The 27,500-nt window shown below is 44.3% G+C and overlaps 1 protein-coding gene across 1 annotated transcript in view; it reads right to left on the bottom strand.

The window, feature by feature from the left end:
* Positions 1-27,500, bottom strand: part of LOC124003800 (zinc finger protein GLI1-like) — a 185,498-nt gene that overhangs the window by 6,578 nt on the left and 151,420 nt on the right. Inside the window, exons 3-15 of the mRNA XM_046312373.1 lie at positions 20,702-20,943; positions 19,121-19,210; positions 18,345-18,543; positions 10,115-10,262; positions 9,758-9,865; positions 9,275-9,412; positions 7,255-7,404; positions 4,374-4,538; positions 3,748-3,993; positions 3,232-3,397; positions 3,023-3,190; positions 2,431-2,706; positions 1,558-1,814 (exon numbers count right to left, since the gene is read on the bottom strand). Of these exons, the coding sequence (XP_046168329.1) occupies positions 1,558-1,814; positions 2,431-2,706; positions 3,023-3,190; positions 3,232-3,397; positions 3,748-3,993; positions 4,374-4,538; positions 7,255-7,404; positions 9,275-9,412; positions 9,758-9,865; positions 10,115-10,262; positions 18,345-18,543; positions 19,121-19,210; positions 20,702-20,943 (2,353 nt within the window). The remainder of the gene's footprint in view (positions 1-1,557; positions 1,815-2,430; positions 2,707-3,022; positions 3,191-3,231; positions 3,398-3,747; positions 3,994-4,373; positions 4,539-7,254; positions 7,405-9,274; positions 9,413-9,757; positions 9,866-10,114; positions 10,263-18,344; positions 18,544-19,120; positions 19,211-20,701; positions 20,944-27,500) is intronic.

Raw genomic sequence — 27,500 nt, 5'->3', positions numbered from 1 at the left:
AGGTCCTCCTTTATACAGGTCCTCCCGCCCCCACCTACTGTTAACCAATCATGTCGGTGCGGAGCTATACAGAGCCCTCTGCATTGTTAAAGGCGCTACATGGTCAATCTGACGTCTACATTGGCTGTGTAGCATTTACTGTGATACGGCTGTGATAAGCTGTATAAAAAATAATAATTAAATAAATTCTTAGAATTTTAAAAATCCCATATTAGGCTATACCAGCGTTTCCCAAACTAGGGGTCGCGACTTCATGTGGGTTCGCCTGATATGACAATAGGGTGGCAGGAGAATTTCCAAAGAATTGTGAAAAAAAGATATACCAAAAAAGATCTATATTTTAATATAATTTTTGTCTATCAACATTATTGTAATGTGGATAACCTTAAAAATCGAAATTTAAATTATTCAAATTTAAAAAAGATACAATTCAATCAGAGTGCCCTTAGATCATGGGAAAAGGCTACACTTAACTGCTGCACTTGAATCATTCTCGCAGTGAATGGCCCGCTATGCTATGCTATGTGCTATTCTATGCTATGTGCCATGCTAAGAGATGCTATGCTATGTGCTATGCTATGCTATGCGATGCTATGTGCTATGCTATGTGCTATGCTATGCTATGCTATGCTATGCTATGCTATGCTATGCTATGAAACCACACACTATTGCAGAGACTTTGATATTACCAGCCGCAATTGATATGGTGAAAATGTGTGGGGAGTGCAGAGACACAGAAACTCACATCAATAAGTTTTGTCAGATAACACTGTTAAACTAAGTATTTATGCTACTGCTAGTGGTCCTTCTGTAGCTCAGTTGGTAGAGCATGGCGCTTGTAACGCCAGGGTAGTGGGTTCGATCCACGGGACCACCCATACGTAGAATGTATGCACACATGACTGTAAGTCGCTTTGGATATATTATTATTATTATTATAAGCAGTCAACAGTGAACTCTGAACGACTCAAAAAGTCTCCAGCTTATGCTCTCCAAATGGACGTTAGCTGTGAGGGCGGAGATGCCCATAAATTAACTTTTGTTCGCTCAACATGTCAGGGGGTTTACAAGGACAAATTGTTCTGTTTCATGATTCACGAACTTGCAAAGGCACAATGTGTTGTGTGGCTATATTGATGAAAAACTGATTCCATGGGATTGAATTGTGGGCTTTAGCGTAGATGGGGCTCTATCTATGGCGGGATAGCGGGCAGACCTCTACACTCTAGTAATGAATGTGGATCACTCTACCATATGGACACATTGTATAATACACCCAGTGAGCTAGAATGGATACACCGAGAGCAACCGAGCTGAGCGCAGAACTCTTGAGATATACTGCAGCTGGTAACTTCCATTGTAAACTACATCAAACCACATCCACTGTTCACAAAACTATCTGGAGATATGTGATCAGAGCATGACGTTGTTCCCACTGAGGCTCGGTGGTTGTTGAGGGGGGAGTTTTTGGATAAAAAATTGTTTTCTCGCATTAAGAGTGGAATACAAACACATAATAAGGAATAAGAAGTTAAGAAGACAAAGACAAGTGTTCACCTGGTACTCGCTGAGGAAGCCTCCTCTCCTCCTGGCTGTTCCCGGTCCCTGCTCCATACTGGGTAGTGGGGTGGGGGGTGGGCCGTCAGTAGCTGCTGCGTACTTAGCCTTCAGGCTGTACTGCTGGGCTGGCGTTAGACTAGACATCTCTGGTAACCCTCCTGCTGCCCCTCCTACACCACGGCAGGGTGCTCCTCTGCAGCTGGTCTCAGGGGGGAGGGGGTCACCTCCTCCCTGGTCAGAACCCAGGAACCCTGCTGGAAATGTAAAAAAACAAACATGGTGGAAATATAATGCTTATAAACGATCAAAATAACGAGAGTCCCACAATCCATATATAAACTCCATATATAAACTCCATATATAAACTCTATATATAAACTCCATATATAAACTCTATATATAAACTCCATATATAAACTCCATATATAAACTCCATATATAAACTCTATATATAAACTCCATATATAAACTCTATATATAAACTCCATATATAAACTCCATATATAAACTCCATATATAAACTCCATACATAAACTCCATATATAAACTCCATATATAAACTCCTAGTCATTTATTGGGTATTTACCAACGTTTCAGCATTACTGTTTCTTCTTCACACAAACCATGTTTTCCTGGGTATGCGCCAGCTCATGTTTTTTTTATTCAAATAGAATGCTTACACACATTTTACTATAAAGTCAATTTTAATGTAATACTTTCAAAAACATTATAAATACGACTTCGGAGTGCATTTTTGTTGTTGTCCCTAAATACATTTAGGTTACCATGGCAATTCATATGCCATGGAACATGTTAGAATTACAAACAGCATGTTTTCATTTTGTGTCAAATGTCTGTTAGGGGACCCACCTCCTCCTCCTCCTCCTCCCCCAGCTCCCCCTCCTCCTAGCTGGGAGACCTCGCTGGAGCGTCGGCTGGAGAGGTAGGGGGAAACCATGGAAGAACGACGGCTCACTGTGTAGGCCGAGCTCATGCTGCTGGTGCCACTCCCCCTCCTGTCACTGATAGGACAGACCATGCCAGAGGATCCACCCCCCAGCTCGTGATTGGACAGTTCCATGACTCGGCGGTTGGAGAGGAGGGGCGAGGGAGAACACATCCCTCCCATCATCTCCCCTGGACCACCTGGAGGAACAAAGCAGGACTAGAACCATCATGTTAACAGTCTAGTGGTGGCACAGACAATACTACAACAGGGAAGAGAGCTATACTTCTTTTAATGTGAATATTATTTTTGGGTAATCTGGTGACACGTGTAAGATATGATCTTATCTTCATACTGATTTTATCACAATGAGAATCATTTGTTTAATTTAAATTTAATTTAAACTCTTCAAAGGATGATCAAGATGAAAATATGCATATTTGATCTAAAATCAAGTCAAATGCCTTCAGTCCAGTACCTGGCAGTTCCTTCCTATCTGTCAGTCAAGTTTAATACCTGTGAGTGCAGGCAGCTTGTTCCCCCCACCACAGCATCCGGGCGGAGTTGGTCTCCTGACCTGTTTCAGCTTCTCTATCTTCAGGTTCTCTAGTCTCTTCAGGGCATGTGCTGACATGCCCCCCATCCCTGCCCCTGAGCACCCCGCCTCGCAGCCTCCTCCTGCCCCTGAGCACCCCGCCTCGCAGCCTCCTCCTGCCCCTGAGCACCCCGCCTCGCAGCCTCCTCCTGCCCCTCCTCCAGAGCGGTCAGGTCCTCCAGACTGCCAGCTGCATTCAGGTTCATCTCCACACCGCTGTCGTTGTTGTTGGCGCTCCCCAGTGGAGAGCGCTCGCTACTGCAGGAAGACTGGCCACCCGGGCTGGGCTGAGACTTCTGGAAGACGGGAGAAAAGACAGAGAGAGAGAGAGAGAGAGAGAGAGAGAGAGAGAGAGAGAGAGAGAGAGAGAGAGAGAGAGAGAGAGAGAGAGAGAGAGAGAGAGAGAGAGAGAGACAGAGACAGAGACAGGGAGAAACAACATGTCACTTAAAACCCCAATCCACACGTTTTACTGTCAAAAACAGCCTCACCACTTGTTTTTCTATTACGGCTGAGGGATGGGGCTGGAGAAATGCAACCACTCTCAAATTCATAGACTCATAGAATCCACAAAATCAACATGAAACCATATTCAAAGGAATACATTGTTATTTACAAAGACATGGACTCTCCAGTCGAAACTCACCAGAGTGCTCTCAGGTGCCAGCAGTTTGCAGTCCTCCCTGTGTCCAGCCTCTTCTTTCTCCAGCAGCAGTTCACCACGCTGTCCACCAGGTGTCAGTGATGAGCCTGGCTGCCGAGGCCCAGTGTCTCCTCTATGCTTTTTGGTGATGTGAGCCTCAGGGCCGTGGACAGTCTTCACGTGCTTCCGCAGAGAGCTGGGGTCTGTGTAGCGCTTAGTACACCCAGAGATCTTACACACGTAAGGCTTCTGCAGAGGGACAGGAGGACACAACACAGCACACATGATGACACACGTCAGACGTTTTTTTAAATTGTTTTTTCAAATGGTATTTCAAATGGTATTTCAGAAAACATTAGATACATCTGTGAGATAAATTATAGATATCGATGTTATTCATATTTTTATTCATATTTTGTAAATGGATTTTAACCTTTATTTAACTAGGCAAGTCAGTTAAGAACAAATTGCGCGCCGCCCTGCAGGGCTCCCAATCACGGCCGAGTGTAACTTAGCCTGGATACTGATAGATTATTCACTAGTTATTCATAACACAATTTAAATCTATAATTTGAGTGAACTTGAAGCAGGTGAGGAGTTAGTTAGTGTGATTGATTTACAGTGTGTACCTCGTTGGAGTGTGTACGGTTCTGGTGCTTGGCTCTGTCTGAGGCGTTGGAGAAGGCTTTGTTGCAGCCCTCGTGTTCACAGACGTATGGTTTCTCCCCCGTATGAGACCTCAGGTGGGTCTTCAGGTTCTCCAGGCGAGAGTAGGCCTTATTACAGCCCTCAAACTGAAACAACAGGCATCTCATTACAGATTTCAAACTGAAACAACAGAGAGTCGAGAGTCATGCATCCTCCGAAACACAACCAAACCTAGCCGCACTGCTTCTTGACACAACGCACGTCCAACCCAGCCGCACCATGTGTGGGAGGAAACACAGTACACCTGGTCAGCGTGCACTGCGTCCGGCCCGCTACAGGAGTCGCTAGTGCGCGATGAGACCTACCGGCCAAACCCTCCCTAACCTGAACGACGCTTGGCTAATTGTGTGTCAGGCCAATTGTGCGGCGCCCCATGAGCCTCCTGGTTGCGGCCTGCTGCAACAGAGCCTGGGCTTGAACCTAGAATCTCGAGCTTGCACAGAATCACAGCTAGCACTACGATGCAGTGTCCGGGAGGCCCAATCACCACATTCTTTTGGAGAGATTGGAAACCCAAATTGGTCTACACGGACAAGTTCTGGCCTGGTTTAGATCTTATCCGCCGGAAAGATATCAGTTTGTCTCTGTAGATGGTTTGTCCTCTGAAAAATCAACTGTAAATTTCAGTGTTCCTCAAGGCTCCATTTTAGGACCACTATTGTTTTCACTATATATCTTACCTCTTGGGATGTCATTCGGAAACATAATATTAACTTTCACTGCTATGCAGACGACACACAGCTGTACATTTCGATGAAACATGGTGAAGCCCCAAAATTGCCCTCGCTGGAAGCATGTGTTTCAGACATAAGGAAGTGGATGGCTGCAAATGTTCTACTTTTAAACTCGGACAAAACAGAGATGCTAGTTCTAGGCCCCAAGAAACAAAGAGATCTTCTGTTGAATCTGACAATTAATCTTAATGGTTGTACAGTCGTCTCAAATAAAACTGTGAAGGACCTCGGCGTTACTCTGGACCCTGATCTTTCTTTTGACAAACATATCAAGACTGTTTCAAGGACAGCTTTTTTCCATCTACGTAACATTGCAAAAATCTGAAACTCTCCAAAAATGATGCCACAGTGTCTCTCAACCCCTCCTGTCTCAGCCTCCAGTAATTATGCTGCAATAGTTCATGTGTTGGGGGCCTAGGGTCAGTATGTTATATCTGGAGTATTTCACCTGTCGTATCCGGTGTCCTGTGTGAATTTAAGTATTCTCTCTCTCTCTCCCTCTCTCTCACTCTCTCTCTCTCTCTATCTCTATCTCTGGACCTGAGCCCTTGGACCATGCCTCAGGACTACATGACTACATGGCATGATGACTCCTTGCTCTCCCCGGTACACCTGGTCATGCTGCTGCCCCAGTTTCAACTGTTCTCCCTACGGCTATGGATCCCTGACCCGTTCACTGGACGTGCTACCTTGTCCCAGACCTGCTGTTTTCAACTCTCTAGAAACAGCAGGAGCTGTGGAGATACTCTGAATGATCGGCTATGAAAAGCCAACTGACATTTCCTCTTGAGGTGCCGACTTGCTGCACCCTCGACAACCACTGTGATTATTATGATTTGACCCTGCTGGTCATCTATGAACATTTGAATATCTTGGCCATGTTCTGTTATAATCTCCACCTGGCACTGCCAGAAGAGAATTGGCCACTCCTCATAGCCTGGTTCCTCTCTAGGTTTCTTCCTAGGTTCTGGCCTTTCTAGGGAGTTTTTCCTAGCCACTGTGCTTCTACAGCTGCATTGCTTGCTGTTTAGGGTTTTAGGCTGGGATTCTGTACAGCACTTTGTGACATCAGCTGATGTAAGAAGGGCTTTATAAATAAATGTGATTGATTGATCTCATGGCACTACTCAAACTGAAACAACATGGATCTTATTACATACAGCCTTCCATCTGAAACAACAGGGATCTTATTACATACAGCCTTCCATCTGAAACAACAGGGATCTTATTACATACAGCCTTCCATCTGAAACAACAGGGATCTTATTACATACAGCCTTCCATCTGAAACAACAGGGATCTTATTACATACAGCCTTCCATCTGAAACAACAGGGATCTTATTACATACAGCCTTCCATCTGAAACAACACGGATCTTATTACATACAGCCTTCCATCTGAAACAACAGGGATCTTATTACATACAGCCTTCCATCTGAAACAACAGGGTTCTCATTACATACAGCCTTCCACCTGAAACAACACGGATCTTATTACACTCCTCAAACTGAAACAGATTCACAATCTTTTATAACACCCTTCCATCTGAAACACAGGGTTCTTATACATAAACATACATTATGTACACACATGACTGTAAGTACATTATGTACATACAGCCTTCCACCTGAAACAACACGGATCTTATTACACTGCTCAAACTGAAACAGATTCACAATGTTTTATAACACCCCTAAAATTGAAACACATGTACACACATACATTATGTACACACATACATTATCTATCTATCTATCTATCTGATTCAATCAGTGTCACTCTCATCTATCTAGCTCTACATGCACTGTGAGTAAACTACCTTTACTCTATCTATCTCTCTCTCTCTCTCTCTCTCTCTCTCTCTCTCTCTCTCTCTCTCTCTCTCTCTCTCTCTCTCTCTCTCTCTCTCTCTCTCTCTCTCAAACTCATCTTTGAAATGTCATTAGTTGATTAATTAAAAATGTGATTCTAAACTGAATTAAAATCCATTTAACAATTCATTTCAAAGGTCGGTTTGAGAGAGAGAGAGAGAGAGAGAGACCAGGCTACAGTAAGTAGCATACTCACAGTACACTTATGTGGTTTCTCTCCTGTGTGCCTACGCATGTGAACCACCAGCATGTACTGGGCTTTGAATGGTCTCTGCTCCCTGGAACACTCCTGCCAGTGGCACACAAACTCCTTCTTCTCTCCGTGGATGTGCTCATTGTTGATGTGCTGCGGAAGAGAGAGATATGCTAATGTCAAGAGTGTTCAGTCTTTACCAGGATGCTGTGTTATGTGTTCTCTAGACTAACTACTGTAGACTGAGAGGTAGAGACTACTACTCTAGACTGAGAGTTAGAGACTACTACACTAGACTGAGAGATAGAGACTACTACTCTAGACTGAGAGTTAGAGACTACTACACTAGACTGAGAGATAGAGACTACTACACTAGACTGAGAGATAGAGACCACTACTCTAGACTGAGAGTTAGAGACTACTACACTAGACTGAGAGATAGAGACCACTACTCTAGACTGAGAGTTAGAGACTACTACACTAGACTGAGAGATAGAGACTACTACACTAGATTGAGAGTTAGAGACTACTACACTAGACTGAGAGTTAGAGACTACTACACTAGACTGAGAGATAGAGACCACTACTCTAGACTGAGAGATAGAGACCACTACACTAGACTGAGAGTTAGAGACCACTACTGTAGACTGAGAGTTAAAGACCACTACTCTAGACTGAGAGATAGAGACCACTACACTAGACTGAGAGATAGAGACCACTACTCTAGACTGAGAGATAGAGACCACTACTCAAGACTGAGAGATAGAGACCACTACTCTAGACTGAGAGATAGAGACCACTACTCTAGACTGAGATAGAGACCACTACACTAGACTGAGAGATAGAGACCACTACTCTAGACTGAGATAGAGACCACTACACTAGACTGAGAGATAGAGACCACTACTCTAGACTGAGAGATAGAGACCACTACACTAGACTGAGAGATAGAGACCACTACTCTAGACTGAGAGATAGAGACCACTACTCTAGACTGAGAGATAAAGACCACTACTCTAGACTGAGAGTTAGAGACCACTACTCTAGACTGAGAGATAGAGACCACTACTCAAGACTGAGAGATAGAGACCACTACTCAAGACTGAGAGTTAGAGACCACTACTCTAGACTGAGAGTTGTCCCTATTCACGTGCACTAGCTCCTCCTGTCCCTATTCACGTGCACTAGCTGTTCCTGTCCAAATTCACATGCACTAGCCTATCATGTCCCTATTCACGTGCACTAGCTTTCCCTGTCCCTATTCACGTGCACTAGCTGTTCCTGTCCCTATTCACGTGCGCGAGCTCCTCATGTCCCTATTCACGTGCACTAGCTCCTCCTGTCCTTAATCACATGCACTAGCTCCTCCTGTCCCTATTCACGTGCACTAGCTGCTCCTGTCCCTAACGTATTCACGTGCACTAGCTCCTCCTGTCCCTAACGTATTCACGTGCACTAGCTGCTCCTGTCCCTAACGTACTCACGTGCATTAGCTGCTCCTGTCCCTAACGTACTCACGTGCATTAGCTGCTCCTCTCCCTAACGTACTCACGTGCACTAGCTGCTCCTGTCCCTAACGTACTCACGTGCACTAGCTGCTCCTGTCCCTAACGTACTCACGTGCACTAGCTGTTCCTGTCCCTAACGTACTCACGTGCACTAGCTTCTCCTGTTCCTAACGTACTCACGTGCATTAGCTGCTCCTGTCCCTAACGTACTCACGTGCACTAGCTGTTCCTGTCCCTAACGTACTCACGTGCACTAGCTGCTCCTGTCCCTAATGTACTCACGTGCACTAGCTTCTCCTGTCCCTAACGTACTCATGTGCATTAGCTCCTCCTGTCCCTATTCACGTGCACTAGCTGCTCCTGTCCCTAACGTACTCACGTGCACTAGCTGCTCCTGTCCCTAACGTACTCACGTGCACTAGCTGCTCCTGTCCCTAACGTACTCACGTGCACTAGCTCCTCCTGTCCCTAACGTACTCACGTGCATTAGCTTCTCCTGTCCCTAACGTACTCACGTGCACTAGCTGCTCCTGCGTGTCAAACTCCTTGCTGCAGCTCTCCCAGTGGCAGTTGGTCTCATAGATGACCTCTGGCTCCGGTTTCTCCTCCCTATCCAGATCCTCCCGGCAGTCCAGCAGACCCAGCAGAGGATCCTGGGTACAGGTCAAGAGGTCAGGGTTCAACAACACCAGGACGTTCATGGTACTCATGTGGCATTACATCAAGTAATGTATGGGTAGCAGTTGTTAAAACACCATAACATGCACACACACACACACCATCTCTGTCTCTCACAATGACCATCTCTCACACAGAAGTCGTTAGCAAAATTAAACTATGTTTAAAGTTGTGATTGAGAGTTGAGTATGTAGTGTTGTTATGTGTGTGTTATGTGTGGTTGAGGGTGTGTGTTTGTGTGTGTCTGAGTGTGTAGTGTTACCCGTGGTTGTGTGTGTGTGTGTGTGTTGTGTGGTTGAGCGTGTAGTATAATTTGTTACCTGTGTGCCAGTGGAAGAAGGGCTGGCCATGTCTCCCTCGGATCTCTCCTCCAGACACTTAATATTGATCCCATCCATCACATTGCCCAGTCCGGGTTCTGTCTTCAGCTACACAGCAACACAGACCAAGTCAGAGTTACACTCTGTCACATCCATGGTACGTTAGAATTGCTGGTTAAACACCATCACACTGGCCTGCACCGCCTATTTCTACAGCTACACACAAAAAAACATGTCAGGACTATTCAACTTACATACTGTAGTTGTTTTAGAATGTCTTTCTGTTTCTCTGTACGACTTGTCCTTTTCAGGTGGAGCCCGAAGCAGGTGTCTCAAGACAATCATTAATAGTCTTACGTGTCCATGTTTGGGTGGGTGGAGTCGGGGGTTGTGTGGGGGTATTCTGGTGGGAGGGGCGTGGCAGGGTCCCGGGGTGTGTCCACCGTACATTGAGCCTTGTTGTCTGGACTGGTAGTTCATGGAGTTGGAGAGACCGATAGACGGACTGCCATACAGGAGACAAGACATATGGTTATTTTAAACAGATCACAGTTACTGATAAACATTCAACTGAATGGGGAATGATTATATACAATCATCTTGATGTCTATGGATATAACACTGCCCACATAGAATAAAGCTGATGATAGTTGATGAATTTCCAGATGACATTTCAATACAAAGCGACTATGAAGCCAAAGAGTATGTCTATTATTGACTTCTATTGTGTTCCAGTTCTATAGGAAATGTTCTGGAGATCTGACCTCATGGCAACAACAGACTGTTGGGTCTGTAGTACAGTACAGTATAGTACAGTATAGTACAGTACAGTATAGTAGAGTATAGTATAGCACAGTATAGTACAGTATAGTAGAGTATAGTATAGCACAGTATAGTACAGTATAGTACAGTATAGTAGAGTATAGTATAGCACAGTATAGTACAGTATAGTACAGTATAGTACAGTAGAGTATAGTACAGTATAGTACAGTACAGTATAGTAGAGTATAGTATAGCACAGTATAGTACAGTATAGTACAGTACAGTATAGTAGAGTATAGTATAGTACAGTAGAGTATAGTATAGTATAGCACAGTATAGTACAGTATAGTACAGTATAGTACAGTAGAGTATAGTGCAGTACAGTATAGTAGAGTATAGTATAGTATAGCACAGTATAGTACAGTATAGTACCGTATAGTACAGTAGAGTACAGTAGAGCACAGTATAGTACAGTATAGTACAGTATAGTATAGTACAGTATAGTTTACTATAGTTTAGTATAGTGTAAGGCTCTAACCTCCTAGCACCAACAGACAGATGTCCATAGGAGTTGGCTCCATTGGGTCTGTAGTATAGGACAGTATATTACAGTATAATATAGTATAGTACATTATAGCACAGTATAGTATGCTACAGTATAATATAGTATAAGTATAGTACAGTATAGTACGGTATATTACATTATAGTATAGTACAGTATAGTACAGTATAGTACAGTATAATATAGTATAGTACATTATAGCACAGTATAGTATGCTACAGTATAATATAGTATAGTACAGTATAGTATGGTATATTACATTATAGTATAGTACAGTATACTATAGTATACTATAGTATAGTGTAAGGCTCTAACCTCATGGCACCAACAGACAGATGTCCATAGGAGTTGGCTCCATTGGGTCTGTAGTATAGTACAGTATAGTACAGTATAATATAGTATAGTACATTATAGCACAGTATAGTATGCTACAGTATAATATAGTATAGTACAGTATAGTATGGTATATTACATTATAGTATAGTACAGTATACTATAGTATACTATAGTTTAGTATAGTGTAGGGCTCTAACCTCATGGCACCAACAGACAGATGTCCATAGGAGTTGGCTCCATTGGGTCTGTAGTATAGTACAGTATAGTACAGTATAATATAGTATAGTACATTATAGCACAGTATAGTATGCTACAGTATAAAATAGTATAGTACAGTATAGTACGGTATATTACATTATAGTATAGTACAGTGCAGTATAGTATAGTACAGTATAGTACAGTATAATATAGTATAGTACATTATAGCACAGTATAGTATGCTACAGTATAATATAGTATAGTACAGTATAGTATAGGACAGTATAATATAGTATAGCACAGTATAGTATGGTACAGTATAATATAGTATAGTACAGTATAGTTTAGTATATTACAGTATAGTGTACTATAGTTTAGTATAGTGTAAGGCTCTAACCTCATGGCACCAACAGACAGATGTCCATAGGAGTTGGCTCCATTGGGTATGTAGTATAGTACAGTATAGTACATTATAGTATAGTACAGTATAGTATAGGACAGTATAATATAGTATAGCACAGTATAGTATGGTACAGTATAATATAGTATAGTACAGTATAGTACGGTATAGTACGGTATAGTCCATTGTAGTATAGTACAGTACAGTGTACTATAGTTTAGTATATTACAGTATAGTACAGTATAGTACAGTACAGTGTACTATAGTTTAGTATATTATAGTATAGTACAGTATAGTACAGTGTACTATAGTTTAGTATATTACAGTATAGTGTATTATAGTTTAGTATAGTGTAAGGCTCTAACCTCATAGCACCAACAGACATATGTTCATAGGAGAAGCCTCCATTTGGTTCTGTAGTATAGTACAGTATAGTACATTATAGTATAGTACAGTATAGTACGGTAAATTACATTATAGTATAGTACAGTATAGTATAGTACAGTATAGTACAGTATAATATAGTATAGTACATTATAGCACAGTATAGTATGCTCAGTATACTATAGTATAGTACAGTATAGTACGGTATATTACATTATAGTATAGTACAGTACAGTATAGTATAGTACAGTATAGTACAGTATAATATAGTATAGTACATTATAGCACAGTATAGTATGCTACAGTATAATATAGTATAGTACAGTATAGTACGGTATATTACATTATAGTATAGTACAGTATAGTATAGTATACTATAGTTTAGTATAGTGTAAGGCTCTAACCTCATGGCACCAACAGACAGATGTCCATAGGACTTGGCTCCATTGGGTCTGTAGTATAGTACAGTATAGTACAGTATAATATAGTATAGTACATTATAGCACAGTATAGTATGCAACAGTAGACTATAGTATAGTACAGTATAGTAGGGTACATTGCATTATATTATAGTATAGTACAGTATAGTATAGTATAGTACAATATAGTACAGTGTACTATAGTTTAGTATATTACAGTATAGTGTACTATAGTTTAGTATAGTGTAAGGCTCTAACCTCATAGCACGAACAGACAGATGTCCATAGGAGGAGGCTCCATTTGGTTCTGTAGTATAGTACAGTACAGTATGTTATATTACAGTATAGTATAGGACAGTATAGTATAGTACAGTATAGTACAGTATAATATAGTATAGTACATTTTAGTATAGTACAGTATAGTACATTATAGCACAGTATAGTATGCTACAGTATAATATAGTATAGTACAGTATAGTACGGTATATTGCATTATAGTATAGTACAGTATAGTATAGTACAGTATAGTACATTATAGTATAGTGCATTATAGCACAGTATAGTATGCTACAGTATAATATAGTATAGTACAGTATAGTATGGTACATTACATTATAGTATAGTACAGTATAGTATGCTACAGTATAATATAGTATAGTACATTATAGCACAGTATAGTATGCTACAGTATAATATAGTATAGTACAGTATAGTACGGTATATTACATCATAGTATAGTACAGTATAGTACATTATAGTATTATTATTACATTATAGCACAGTATAGTATGATCAAATCAAATCAAATTTTATTCGTCACATACACATGGTTAGCAGATGTTAATGCGAGTGTAGCGAAATGCTTGTGCTTCTAGTTCCGACAATGCAGTAATAACCAACAAGTAATCTAACTAACAATTCCAAAACTACTGTCTTATACAAAGTGTAAGGGGATAAAGAATATGTTAGTGGTGGCTGTTTAACAGTCTGATGGCCTTGAGATAGAAGCTGTTTTTCAGTCTCTCGGTCCCAGCTTTGATGCACCTGTACTGACCTCACCTTCTGGATGATAGCGGGGTGAACAGGCAGTGGTTCGGGTGGTTGATGTCCTTGATGATCTTTATGGCCTTCCTGTAACATCGGGTGGTGTAAGTGTCCTGGAGGGCAGGTAGTTTGCCCCCGGTGATGCGTTGTGCAGACCTCACTACCCTCTGGAGAGCCTTACAGTTGAGGGCGGAGCAGTTGCCGTACCAGGCGGTGATACAGCCCGCAGGATGCTCTCGATTGTGCATCTGTAGAAGTTTGTGAGTGCTTTTGGTGACAAGCCAAATTTCTTCAGCCTCCTGAGGTTGAAGAGGCGCTGCTGCGCCTTCTTCACGACGCTGTCAGTGTGAGTGGACCAATTCAGTTTGTCTGTGATGTGTATGCCGAGGAACTTAAAACTTGCTATCCTCTCCACTACTGTTCCATCGATGTGGATAGGGGGGTGTTCCCTCTGCTGTTTCCTGAAGTCCACAATCATCTCCTTAGTTTTGTTGACGTTGAGTGTGAGGTTATTTTCCTGACACCACACTCCGAGGGCCCTCACCTCCTCCCTGTAGGCCGTGTCGTCGTTGTTGGTAATCAAGCCTACCACTGTTGTGTCGTCCGCAAACTTGATGATTGAGTTGGAGGCGTACAGGAGAGGGCTCAGAACGCACCCTTGTGGGGCCCCAGTGTTGAGGATCAGCAGGGTGGAGATGTTGTTGCCTACCCTCACCACCTGGGGGCGGCCCGTCAGGAAGTCCAGTACCCAGTTGCACAGGGCGGGGTCGAGACCCAGGGTCTCGAGCTTGATGACGAGCTTGGAGGGTACTATGGTGTTGAATGCCGAGCTGTAGTCGATGAACAGCATTCTCACATAGGTATTGCTCTTGTCCAGGTGGGTTAGGGCAGTGTGCAGTGTGGTTGAGATTGCATCGTCTGTGGACCTATTTGGGCGGTAAGCAAATTGGAGTGGGTCTAGGTGTCAGGTAGGGTGGAGGTGATATGGTCCTTGACTAGTCTCTCAAAGCACTTCATGATGACGGAAGTGAGTGCTACGGGGCGGTAGTCGTTTAGCTCAGTTACCTTAGCTTTCTTGGGAACAGAAACAATGGTGGCCCTCTTGAAGCATGTGGGAACAGCAGACTGGTATAGGGATTGATTGAATATGTCCGTAAACACACCGGCCAGCTGGTCTGCGCATGCTCTGAGGGCGCGTCTGGGGATGCCGTCTGGGCCTGCAGCCTTGCGAGGGTTAACACGTTTAAATGTCTTACCCACCTCGGCTGCAGTGAAGGAGAGTCCGCATGTTTTCGTTGCAGGCCGTGTCAGTGGCACTGTATTGTCCTCAAAGCGGGCAAAAAAGTTATTTAGTCTGCCTGGGAGCAAGACATCCTGGTCCGTGACTGGGCTGGGTTTCTTCTTGTAGTCCGTGATTGACTGTAGACACTGCCACATGCCTCTTGTGTCTGAGCCGTTGAATTGAGATTCCACTTTGTCTCTGTACTGACGCTTAGCTTGTTTAATAGCCTTGCGGAGGGAATAGCTACACTGTTTGTATTCAGTCATGTTGCCAGACACCTTGCCCTGATTAAAAGCAGTGGTTTGCGCTTTCAGTTTCACGCGAATGCTGCAATCAATCCACGGTTTCTGGTTAGGGAATGTTTTTATCGTTGCTATGGGAACGACATCTTCGACGCACGTTCTAATGAACTCGCACACCGAATCAGCGTATTCGTCAATGTTGTTGTCTGACGCAATACGAAACATATTCCAGTCCACGTGCTGGAAGCAGTCTTGGAGTGTGGAGTCAGCTTGGTCTGACCAGCGTTGGACAGACCTCAGCGTGGGAGCCTCTTGTTTTAGTTTCTGCCTGTAGGCAGGGATCAACAAAATGGAGTCGTGGTCAGCTTTTCCGAAAGGGTGGCGGGGCAGGGCCTTATATGCGTCGCGGAAGTTAGAGTAACAATGATCCAGGGTTTTACCACCCCTGGTTGCGCAATCAATATGCTGATAAAATTTAGGGAGTCTTGTTTTCAGATTAGCTTTGTTAAAATCCCCAGCTACAATGAATGCAGCCTCCGGATAAATGGTTTCCAGTTTGCAAAGAGTTAAATAAAGTTCGTTCAGAGCCATCGATGTGTCTGCTTGGGGGGGGGATATATACGGCTGTGATTATAATCGAAGAGAATTCCCTTGGAAGATAATGCGGTCTACATTTGATTGTGAGGAATTCTAAATCAGGTGAACAGAAGGATTTGAGTTCCTGTATGTTTCCTTCATCACACCATGTCTCGTTAGTCATAAGGCATACGCCTTATGTTTCTGTCGGCGCGATGCGTGGAGAAACCCATTGGCTGCACCGAATCGGATAGCGTCTTCCCAGTGAGCCATGTTTCCGTGAAGCAGAGAACGTTGCAGTCTCTGATGTCCCTCTGGAATGATACCCTTGCTCGGATTTCGTCAACCTTGTTGTCAAGAGACTGGACATTGGCAAGAAGAATGCTGGGGAGTGGTGCGCGATGTGCCCTTGTTCTGAGTCTGACCAGAAGACCGCTACGTTTCCCTCTTTTTCGGAGTCGTTTTCTTGGGTCGCTGCATGCGATCCATTCCGTTGTCCTGTTTGTAAGGCAGAACACAGGATCCGCGTCGCGGAAAACATATTCTTGGTCGTACTGATGGTGAGTTGACGCTGATCTTATATTCAGTAGTTCTTCTCGACTGTATGTAATGAAACCTAAGATGACCTGGGGTACTAATGTAAGAAATAACACGTAAAAAAAACTAAAAACTGCATAGTTTCCTAGGAACGTGAAGTGAGGCGGCCATCTCTGTCGGCGCCGGGAGGAACCAGTATAATATACAGTATAATATAGTATAGTACATTATAGCACAGTATAGTATGCTACAGTATAATATAGTATAGTACAGTATAGTATGGTACATTACAGTACAGTATAGTACAGTATAGTATAGTACATTATAGTATAGTACAGTATAGTATAGTACAGTGTACTATAGTTTAGTATATTACAGTATAGTGTACTATAGTTTAGTATAGTGTAAGGCTCTAACCTCATGGCACCAACAGACAGATGTCCATAGGAGGAGGCTCCATTTGATTCTGTAGTATAGTACAGCATAGTACAGTATAATATAGTATAGTACATTATAGTATAGTGTAGTACATTATAGTATAGTACAGTATAGTACAGTATAATATAGTATAGTACATTATAGTATAGTACAGTATAGTACAGTATAATATAGTATAGTACATTATAGTATAGTACAGTAGAGTACATTATAGTATAGTATAGTACATTATAGCACAGTATAGTATGATACAGTATAATATAGTATAGTACAGTATAGTACGGTACATTACATTATAGTATAGTACAGTATAGTATACTATAGTTTAGTATGGTGTAAGGCTCTAACCTCATGGCACCAACAGACAGATGTCCATAGGAGTTGGCTCCATTGGGTCTGTAGTATAGTACAGTATAGTACATTATAGTATAGTACAGTATAGGACAGTATAGTACATTATAGTATAGTACAGTACAGTATAGGACAGTATAGTACATCATAGTATAGTACAGTACAGTATAGTATAGGACAGTATAATATAGTATAGTACATTATAGTATAGTACAGTATAGTACAGTATAGTATACTATAGTTTAGTATAGTGTAAGGCTCTAACCTCATGGCACAAACAGACAGATGTCCATAGGAGTTGGCTCCATTGGGTCTGTAGTATAGTACCGTATAGTACATTATAGTATAGTACAGTACAGTATAGGACAGTATAATATAGTATAGTACATTATAGTATAGTACAGTATAGTACAGTATAATATAGTATAGTACATTATAGTATAGTACAGTATAGTACAGTATAATATAGTATAGTACATTATAGTATAGTACAGTATAGCACATTATAGTATAGTATAGTACATTATAGCACAGTATAGTATGATACAGTATAATATAGTATAGTACAGTATAGTACGGTACATTACATTATAGTATAGTACAGTATAGTATACTATAGTTTAGTATAGTGTAAGGCTCTAACCTCATGGCACCAACAGACAGATGTCCATAGGAGTTGGCTCCATTGGGTCTGTAGTATAGTACAGTATAGTACATTATAGTATAGTACAGTATAGTATAGTACAGTATAGTACATTATAGTATAGTACAGTATAGTACAGTACAGTATAGGACAGTATAGTACATTATAGTATAGTACAGTATAGTACAGTACAGTATAGGACAGTATAATATAGTATAGCACAGTATAGTATAGTACAGTATAGTACAGTGTACTATAGTTTAGTATATTACAGTATAGTATATTACAGTATAGTATAGTACAGTATAGTACGGTATAGTACATTATAGTATAGTATAGTACAGCACAGTGTACTATAGTTTAGTATATTACAGTATAGTGTACTATAGTTTAGTATAGTGTAAGGCTCTAACCTCATAGCACCAACAGACAGATGTCCATAGGTGGAGCCTCCATTTGGTCCACATCGTGAGTTGACAAATGCCACCAGTGAGTTAGGAGAGGTCCTGATGACCGTGTGGAGGTCCATGCTGGCGTCAGAGAGAGGAGAGATGGACAGAGCACGCTTCTTACTCAGCTTCAGCATGGAGCGAGGCGTGGAGAACCGCCAACCTGAGGAAGAGAAAGGAGGGAGAGGGGTTGGGGGTAGAAAGAAGGGGGAGAGAGAGGAGTGGGGGATTGGGGGAGACAGGGGAAATGAGTCAGGAGGGGAGAGAGAGGAGTGAGGGATTGGGGGAGACAGGAGGGGGAGAGAGAGGAGTGGGGGATTGGGGGAAACAGGGGAAAGGAGGGAGAGGGGTTGGGGGTAGAAAGAAGGGGAGAGAGAGGAGTGGGGGATTGGGGGAGACAGGAGGGGGAGAGAGAGGAGTGGGGGATTTGGGAAACAGGGGAAAGGAGGGAGAGGGGTTGGGGGTAGAAAGGAGCAAGAAGGGGGAGAGAGAGGAGTGGGGGATTGGGGAGACAGGAGAAAGGAGGGAGAGGGGTTGGGGGTAGAAAGGAGCAAGAAGGGGGAGAGAGAGGAGTGGGGGATTGGGGGAAACAGGAGAAAGGAGCCAGGAGGGGGAGAGAGGGGGTTGGGGAGTGGGGAACAGGGAGGGGGGAGAGAGGGGGAAGTCCAGGTTAGTCCCTCCCTGTTTCAGTCGTTTTTCTTCCATTTGGTGCCTTAATGAACAGCATGTTATTTTCTTACCACCTCCCATGTGGTCTGATCCGTGGCCGTGGGGGAAGCCATAGTGTGATGACATGAGGTTGTTCTGACAGTAGGGGGAGCTGTTTCCACCTGGACAAACACAGAAGGAGAATAATCACATTATTACTGGCTTAAGGGACATGGCCGTTCTGACTGCTTTAGGGACATGGCCATTCTGACTACTTTAAGACATGGCCATTCTGACTACTTTAAGACATGGCCATTCTGACTACTTTAAGACATGGCCATTCTGACTACTTTAGGACATGGCCGTTCTGACTACTTTAAGACATGGCCATTCTGACTACTTTAGGACATGGCCATTCTGACTACTTTAGGACATGGCCATTCTGACTGCTTTAGGACATGGCCATTCTGACTACTTTAGGACATGGCCATTCTGACTGCTTTAGGACATGGCCATTCTGACTGCTTTAGGGACATGGCCATTCTGACTACTTTAGGACATGGCCGTTCTGACTACTTTAGGACATGGCCATTCTGACTACTTTAGGACATGGCCATTCTGACTACTTTAGGACATGGCCATTCTTTCTTTCTCTCGGAGGACCTGGGCCCTAGGACCAAGCCTCAGGACTACCTGGCCTGATGACTCCTTGTTGTCCCCAGTCCACCTGGCCGTGCTGCCGCTCCAGTTTCAGCTGTTCTGCCTGCGGCTGTGGAACCCTGACCTGTTCACCGGACGTGCTACCTGTCCCAGACCTGCTGTTATCAACTCTCTAGAGACAGCAGGAGTGGTAGAGATACTCTGAATGATCGGCTATGAAAAGCCAACTGACATTTACTCCCGAGGTGCTGACCTGTTGCACCCTCAACAACCACTGTGATTATTATTATTTGACCCTGCTGGTCATCTATGAACATTTGAACAACTTGGTCATGTTATGTTATAATCTCCACCTGGCACAGCCAGAAGACGACTGGCCACCCCTCATAGCCTGGTTCCTCTCTAGGTTTCTTCCTAGGTTTTGGCCTTTCTAGGGAGTTTTTCCTAGCCACCGTGCTTCTACACCTGCATTGCTTGCTGTTTGGGGTTTTAGGCTGGGTTTCTGTACAGCACTTTGAGATATCAGCTGATGTAAGAAGGGCTATAGAAATACATTTGATTGATTGATTGATTTTAGTGACTAACATTGATGTTTAATATGAGGATTTTAGCATGAAATATCCTTATTCATTTAAAAAAAACTGTCAATATGTATTTGTTGTCAATGTCTTTGCGTCAAACTGGTGGCAGCTGGACGAGTCAATTGCTGGACGAGTTCTAAGTAATTGAAAATAATGCCATTGTTGATTAGATGCATTTTCCATTAATTAGTCTGTTTTCTCTTAAACCAAATGGGCCATCTATTAGAAACTCCTGGACAATATGGACACTACTATAATAAATTAATTATTTATATGAATTTAAAAAAATAAGTTATTTAAGTATAAATTACAAAACCGACAATAGATTTGCCATAGATTTTCTGTTAATTACCAAAATTCCTGAAGATTTTGGTAACTTTGGTAAATTACCGGTAGCTCTGCAACCATGGAATTAATAAAGGACTGGCTCACCATCGGAGAACTGATTCATGCCACGGTGTCCCATCATGCTGTGCAGTGGGGGGGCCAGAGGGGGCCGCATGTACTGGTCCATGGGGTTGACCCCAGAGTTAGGGTTGGTCCTGGGATTAGGGGTCATGGGGTTAGGGGTCATAGGGTTGTACATGTTCCTGCAGTCCATAGGCTGGCCGTTGTGGAGTGGAGCACGGAGCGATGACACATCACTGTAGGGTGACCTTCCTGATGGAGTAAGACTAGACAAGCAGACAGACACACAGACACCCAGAGACACACAGTATACAGACAGAGACACAGAGACACACAGAGACAAACAGAGACACACAGAGACACACAGAGACAAACAGAGACACACAGAGACATGCAGAGACAAACAGAGACAAACAGAGACATGCAGAGACATGCAGAGACAAACAGAGACACACAGAGACATGCAGAGACAAACAGAGACAAACAGAGACAAACAGAGACACACAGAGACATGCAGAGACAAACAGAGACACACAGAGACATGCAGAGACAAACAGAGACACACAGAGACATGCAGAGACAAACAGAGACACACAGAGACACACAGAGACACACAGAGACAAACAGAGACAAACAGAGACACACAGAGACATGCAGAGACAAACAGAGACATGCAGAGACATGCAGAGACAAACAGAGACAAACAGAGACACACAGAGACACACAGAGCCAAACAGAGACACACAGAGACAAACAGAGACACACAGAGACATGCAGAGACACACAGAGACAAACAGAGACAAAAAGAGACAAACAGAGACAAACAGAGACAAACAGAGACACACCGAGACATGCAGAGACACACAGCGAGATAAAGATATCAGGACCAGACAGTGCAGTTACACAACCAACTACAAGAGAGGGAGAGGGATAGAGAGAGAGTTAGAGGGATAGATAGAGAGAGGGACAGAGAGAGGTAGAGAGATAGAGGGAGGTTACCCTGCACTCAGTCAGACAGAGAGGGAGAGAGGGAGTGAAAGGGACAAATGGGGAGGGAGACAGAGAGAGTGACATTGACCTCATCCCGTCAGTAGAGGATGCTTCCCTCATCATTTTAAATAAGCTCCATTCAAAAAATGTAGAAGCAGGAACAGATATAGTGCTTGGTTCTCTCCAGACCTGACTGCCCTTATTAACCAACACAAAAAACATCCTGTGGTGTTCTGCATTAGCATCGAGCAGCCCCTGTGATATGTAACTTTTCAGGGAAGTTAGGAACAAATATACACAGGCAGTTAGGACAGCTAAGGGTAGCTTTTTCAAGCAGAAATTTGCATCCTGAAACCGACAGCTCACACGACAGGGCGGATACAAAACACGACAGACAGGGCGATCACAGCACGGTGAATTCAGACTCAAAAAGTGGGAGCAGGAACGGAACGATAGAGAGAAGAGAGAGCGAGAGAGTGAGAGAGGGAGGGGGAGAGAGGGATAGAAAGAGGGAAAGAACCTAATAAGACCAGCAGAGGGAAACGAATAGAATGGGGAGCACAGGGACAAGACATCTGGGACAAATCCATGAAGAATAAGAGCATCTCCTCCCAGCTGCCCACTGCACCGAGGCTAGGAAACACTGTCACTACCGATAAATCCATGGAGAATAAGAGCATCTCCTCCCAGCTGCCCACTGCACCGAGGCTAGGAAACACTGTCACTACCGATAAATCCATGGAGAATAAGAGCATCTCCTCCCAGCTGCCCACTGCACCGAGGCTAGGAAACACTGTCACTACCGATAAATCCATGGAGAATAAGAGCATCTCCTCCCAGCTGCCCACTGCACCGAGGCTAGGAAACACTGTCACTACCGATAAATCCATGGAGAATAAGAGCATCTCCTCCCAGCTGCCCACTGCACCGAGGCTAGGAAACACTGTCACTACCGATAAATCCATGGAGAATAAGAGCATCTCCTCCCAGCTGCCCACTGCACCGAGGCTAGGAAACACTGTCACTACCGATAAATCCATGGAGAATAAGAGCATCTCCTCCCAGCTGCCCACTGCACCGAGGCTAGGAAACACTGTCACTACCGATAAATACACTATAATTAAGAATTTCAATAAGCATTTTTCTACGGCTGGCCATGCATTCCACCTGGCTATCCCTACCCCGGTCAACTACCTGGCACCCCCCACAGCAACTCACCCAAGCCTCCCCCATTTCTCCTTCACCCAAATCCAGATAGCTGATATTCTGAAAGAGCTGCAAAATCTGGACCCCTACAAATCAGCTGACTTGGGCCCTCTCTTTCTAAAAGTATCTGCCAAAATTGTTGCAACACCTATTACTAGCCTGTTCAACCTCTCTTTCGTATCGTCTGAGATTCCCCTAGATTGGAAAGCTGCCGCGGTCATCCCCCTCTTCAAAGGGGGAGACACCATAGACCCAAACTGCTACAGACTTATATCTATCCTACCCTGCCTATCTAAGGTCTTCGAAAGCCAAGTCAACAAACAGATTACCGTCCATTTCGAACCCCAGCGTACATTCTCCGCTATGCAATCTGGTTTCAGAGCTGGTCATGGGTGCACCTCAGCCACGCTCAAGGTCCTAAACGATATCATAACTGCCATCGATAAGGGACATTACTGTGCAACCGTATTCATCGACCTGGCCAAGGCTTTCGACTCTGTCAATCACCACATTCTTATCGACAGACTCAACAGCCATGGTTTATCAAATGACTGCCTAGGCTGGTTCACCAACTACTTCTCTGATAGAGTTCAGTATGTCAAATTGGAGGGCCTATTGTCCGGACCTCTGCCAGTCTCTATGGGGGTGCCACAGGGTTTAATTCTCGGGCCGACTCTCTTCTCTGTATACATCAATGATGTCGCTCTGGTGATTCTCTGATCCACCTCTATGCAGACGACACCATTCTGTATACTTCTGGCCCTTCTTTGGACACTGTGTTAACTAACCTCCAGATGAGCTTCAATGCCATACAACTCTCCTTCCGTGGCCTCCAACTGCTCTTAAATGCAAGTAAAACTAAATGCATCCTCTTCAACCGATCGCTGCCCGCACCTGCTCGCCCATCCAGCATCACTACTCTGGACGGTTCTGACTCAAAATATGTGGACAACTACAAATACCTAGGTGTCTGGTTAGACTGTAAACTCTCCTTCCAGACTCACATTAAACATCTCCAATCCAAAATTAAATTGAGAATCGGCTTCCTATTTCGCAACAATTTTTTATTTTTATTTTACCTTTATTTAACTAGGCAAGTCAGTTAAAAGAACAAATTCTTATTTTCAATGACGGCCTAGGAACAGTGGGTTAACTGCCTGTTCAGGGGCAGAACGACAGATTTGTACCTTGTCAGCTCGGTTAGTTTGAACTTGCAACCTTCCGGTTACCTTCGGTTACTAGTCCAACGCTCTAACCACTAGGCAACGCTTCCGCCTCTACACTCTAACCACTAGGCTACGCTGCCGCCTCTACACTCTAACCACTAGGCTACGCTGCCGCCTCTACACTCTAACCACTAGGCTACGCTGCCGCCTCTAGACTCTAACCACTAGGCTACGCTGCCGCCTCTACACTCTAACCACTAGGCTACGCTGCCGCCTCTACACTCTAACCACTAGGCTACGCTGCCGCCTCTACACTCTAACCACTAGGCTACGCTGCCGCCTCTACACTCTAACCACTAGGCTACCCTGCCGCCTCTACACTCTAACCACTAGGCTACGCTGCCGCCTCTACACTCTAACCACAAGGCTACGCTGCCGCCTCTACACTCTAATCACTACGCTACCCTGCCGCCTCTACACTCTAATCACTAGGCTACGCTTCCGCCTCTACACTCTAACCACTACGCTACCCTGCCGCCTCTACACTCTAATCACTAGGCTACCCTGCCACCCCTCCACTCTAACCACTAGGCTACCCTGCCGCCCCTCCACTCTAACCACTAGGCTACCTGCCGCCTCTACACTCTAAACACTAGGCTACGCTTCCGCCTCTACACTCTAACCACTACGCTGCCACCCCTCCACTCTAACCACTAGGCTACGCTGCCGCCTCTACACTCTAACCACTAGGCTACGCTGCTGCCTCTACACTCTAACCACTAGGCTACGCTGCCGCCTCTCCACTCTAACCACTAGGCTACGCTGCCTCCTCTACACTCTAACCACTAGGCTACGCTGCCGCCTCTACACTCTAACCACTAGGCTACGCTGCCGCCTCTCCACTCTAACCACTAGGCTACGCTGCCTCCTCTACACTCTAACCACTAGGCTACCCTGCCGTCTCTACACTCTAACCACTACGCTGCCGCCTCTACACTCTAACCACTAGGCTACGCTGCCGCCTCTACACTCTAACCACTAGGCTACCCTGCCGCCCCTACACTCTAACCACTAGGCTACCCTGCCGCCCCTACACTCTAACCACTACGCTGCCACCTCTACACTCTAACCACTAGGCTACGCTGCCGCCTCTACACTCTAACCACTACGCTGCCGCCCCTCCACTCTAACCACTAGGCTACGCTGCCGCCTCTACACTCTAACCACTAGGCTACGCTGCCGCCTCTACACTCTAACCACTAGGCTACCCTGCCGCCTCTACACTCTAACCACTAGGCTACGCTGCCGCCTCTATACTCTAACCACTAGGCTACGCTGCCGCCTCTACACTCTAACCACTAGACTACCCTGCCGCCTCTAGACTCTAACCACTAGGCTACGCTGCTGCCTCTACACTCTAACCACTAGGCTACCCTGTCATCCTTCACTCATGCTGCCAAACATACCCTCGTAAAACTGACTATCCTACCGATCCTCGACTTCGGCAATGTCATTTACAAAATAGCCTCCAACACTCTACTCAACAAATTGGATGCAGTCTATCACAGTGCCATCCGTTTTGTCACCAAAGCCCCATATACTACCCACCACTGCGACCTGTACTCTCTCGTTGTCTGGCCCTCGCTTAATACTCGTCGCCAAACACACTGACTCCAGGTCATCTACAAGTCTCTGCTAGGTAAAGCCCCGCCTTATCTCAGCTCACTAGTCACTATAGCAGCACCCACACGTAGCACACGTCCAGCAGGTATATCTCACTGGTCACCCCCAAAGCCAATTTCCTCCTTTGGCCACCTTTCCTTCCAGTTCTCTGCTGCCAATGACTGGAACGAACTGCAAAAATCACTGAAGCTGGAGACTCATATCTCCCTCACTAGCTTTAAGCACCAGCTGTCAGAGCAGCTCACAGATCACTGCACCTGTACATAGCCCATCTGTAAATAGCCCAACCAACTACCTCATCCCACATTTACATTACATTTAAGTCATTTAGCAGACGCTCTTATCCAGAGCGTCTTACAAATTGGTGCAATCACCTTATGACATCCAGTGGGACAGTCACTTAACAATAGTGCATCTAAAACTTAGGGGGTGGGGTGAGAGGGATTACTTAACCTATCCTAGGTATTCCTTAAAGAGGTGGGGTTTCAGGTGTCTCCGGAAGGTGGTGATTGACTCCGCTGTCCTGGCGTCGTGAGGGAGTTTGTTCCACCATTGGGGGGCCAGGGCAGCGAACAGTTTTGACTGGGCTGAGCGGGAGCTGTACTTCCTCAGTGGTAGGGAGGCGAGCAGGCCAGAGGTGGATGAACGCAGTGCCCTTGTTTGGGTGTAGGGCCTGATCATACTCTATTTATTTATGTATCTTTCTCCTTTGCACCCCAGTATCTCTACCTGCACATTCATCTTCTGCACATCAATCACTCCAGTGTTGAATTGGTATATTGTAATTACGTCGCCACCATGGCCTATTTATTGCCTTACCTCCCTTATCTTACCTCATTTGCACTCAATGTATAAAGATTTTTCTATTGTATTATTGACTGTATGTTTGTTTTACTGCATGTGGAACTCTGTGTTGTTGTGTGTGTCGAACTGCTTTGCTTTATCTTGGCCAGGTTGCAATTGTAAATGAGAACATGTTCTCAACTTGCCTACCTGGTTAAATAAAGGTGAAATAAATGTAAAATTTAAAAAGATGCAGAGAGAAACAGAGGAAGAAAGAACAGACGGATAGTTGAACAACTACTTCTGAACAGTAAACAGCATGTAAACATAGGATAGGTTAGGTGGATAGGTTGCCTATCCAGCACAGGATTTCATCGCTTCTGCGCTTTTCATTCACCAGCAGGTGGCGCTGCACTCTTATTCAGAGTAATGTTGTTATAGAGCCATAGACACTAACTGTTTTTTCATTTAGAAACTGAACAGACCAGGGAAGCCTAGTAGCAATGTTCTCATACATTTAACGTTTACTCTCTCTCTCCTCTGTCTCTCTCTCTCTGTCTCGCTCTCTCTTGCTCTCTTTCTCCCTCTTTGTCTCTCACTCTCTCTCCCTCCCTATCTCTATCTCCCTCTACACTCTTCCCCCTTTCCTTCTCTCTCTCTCTCTCTCTCTCTCTCTCTCTCTCTCTCTCTCTCTCTCTCTCTCTCTCTCTCTCTCTCTCTCTCTCTCTCTCTCTCTCTCCTCTCCTCTCTTCCCCCTCTCCTTCTCTCTCTCTCTCTCTCTCTCTCTCCACTCATTACATTTACATTTACATGCCACTCTCTCACTCTTCCCCTCTCCTTCTCTCTCTCTCTCCCTGCCTCCCTCCTCTCTCTCTCTCTCCCTGCCCCCCCTCTCTCTGCCACTCTCTCTCCACACTCTCTCACTCCCTCTCTCCCTCTCTCTTTCTCTCACTCTCTCTTCATTCATCCCTGTACCTTCTAAGTCTCCCTTTCAG

This window comes from Oncorhynchus gorbuscha, linkage group LG18 (genome assembly GCF_021184085.1).
Source record: "Oncorhynchus gorbuscha isolate QuinsamMale2020 ecotype Even-year linkage group LG18, OgorEven_v1.0, whole genome shotgun sequence".
Lineage (NCBI taxonomy): Eukaryota > Metazoa > Chordata > Actinopteri > Salmoniformes > Salmonidae > Oncorhynchus > Oncorhynchus gorbuscha.
Note: the sequence above shows the minus strand (reverse complement) of the source record. Positions and strands in the feature narration are given on the sequence as shown.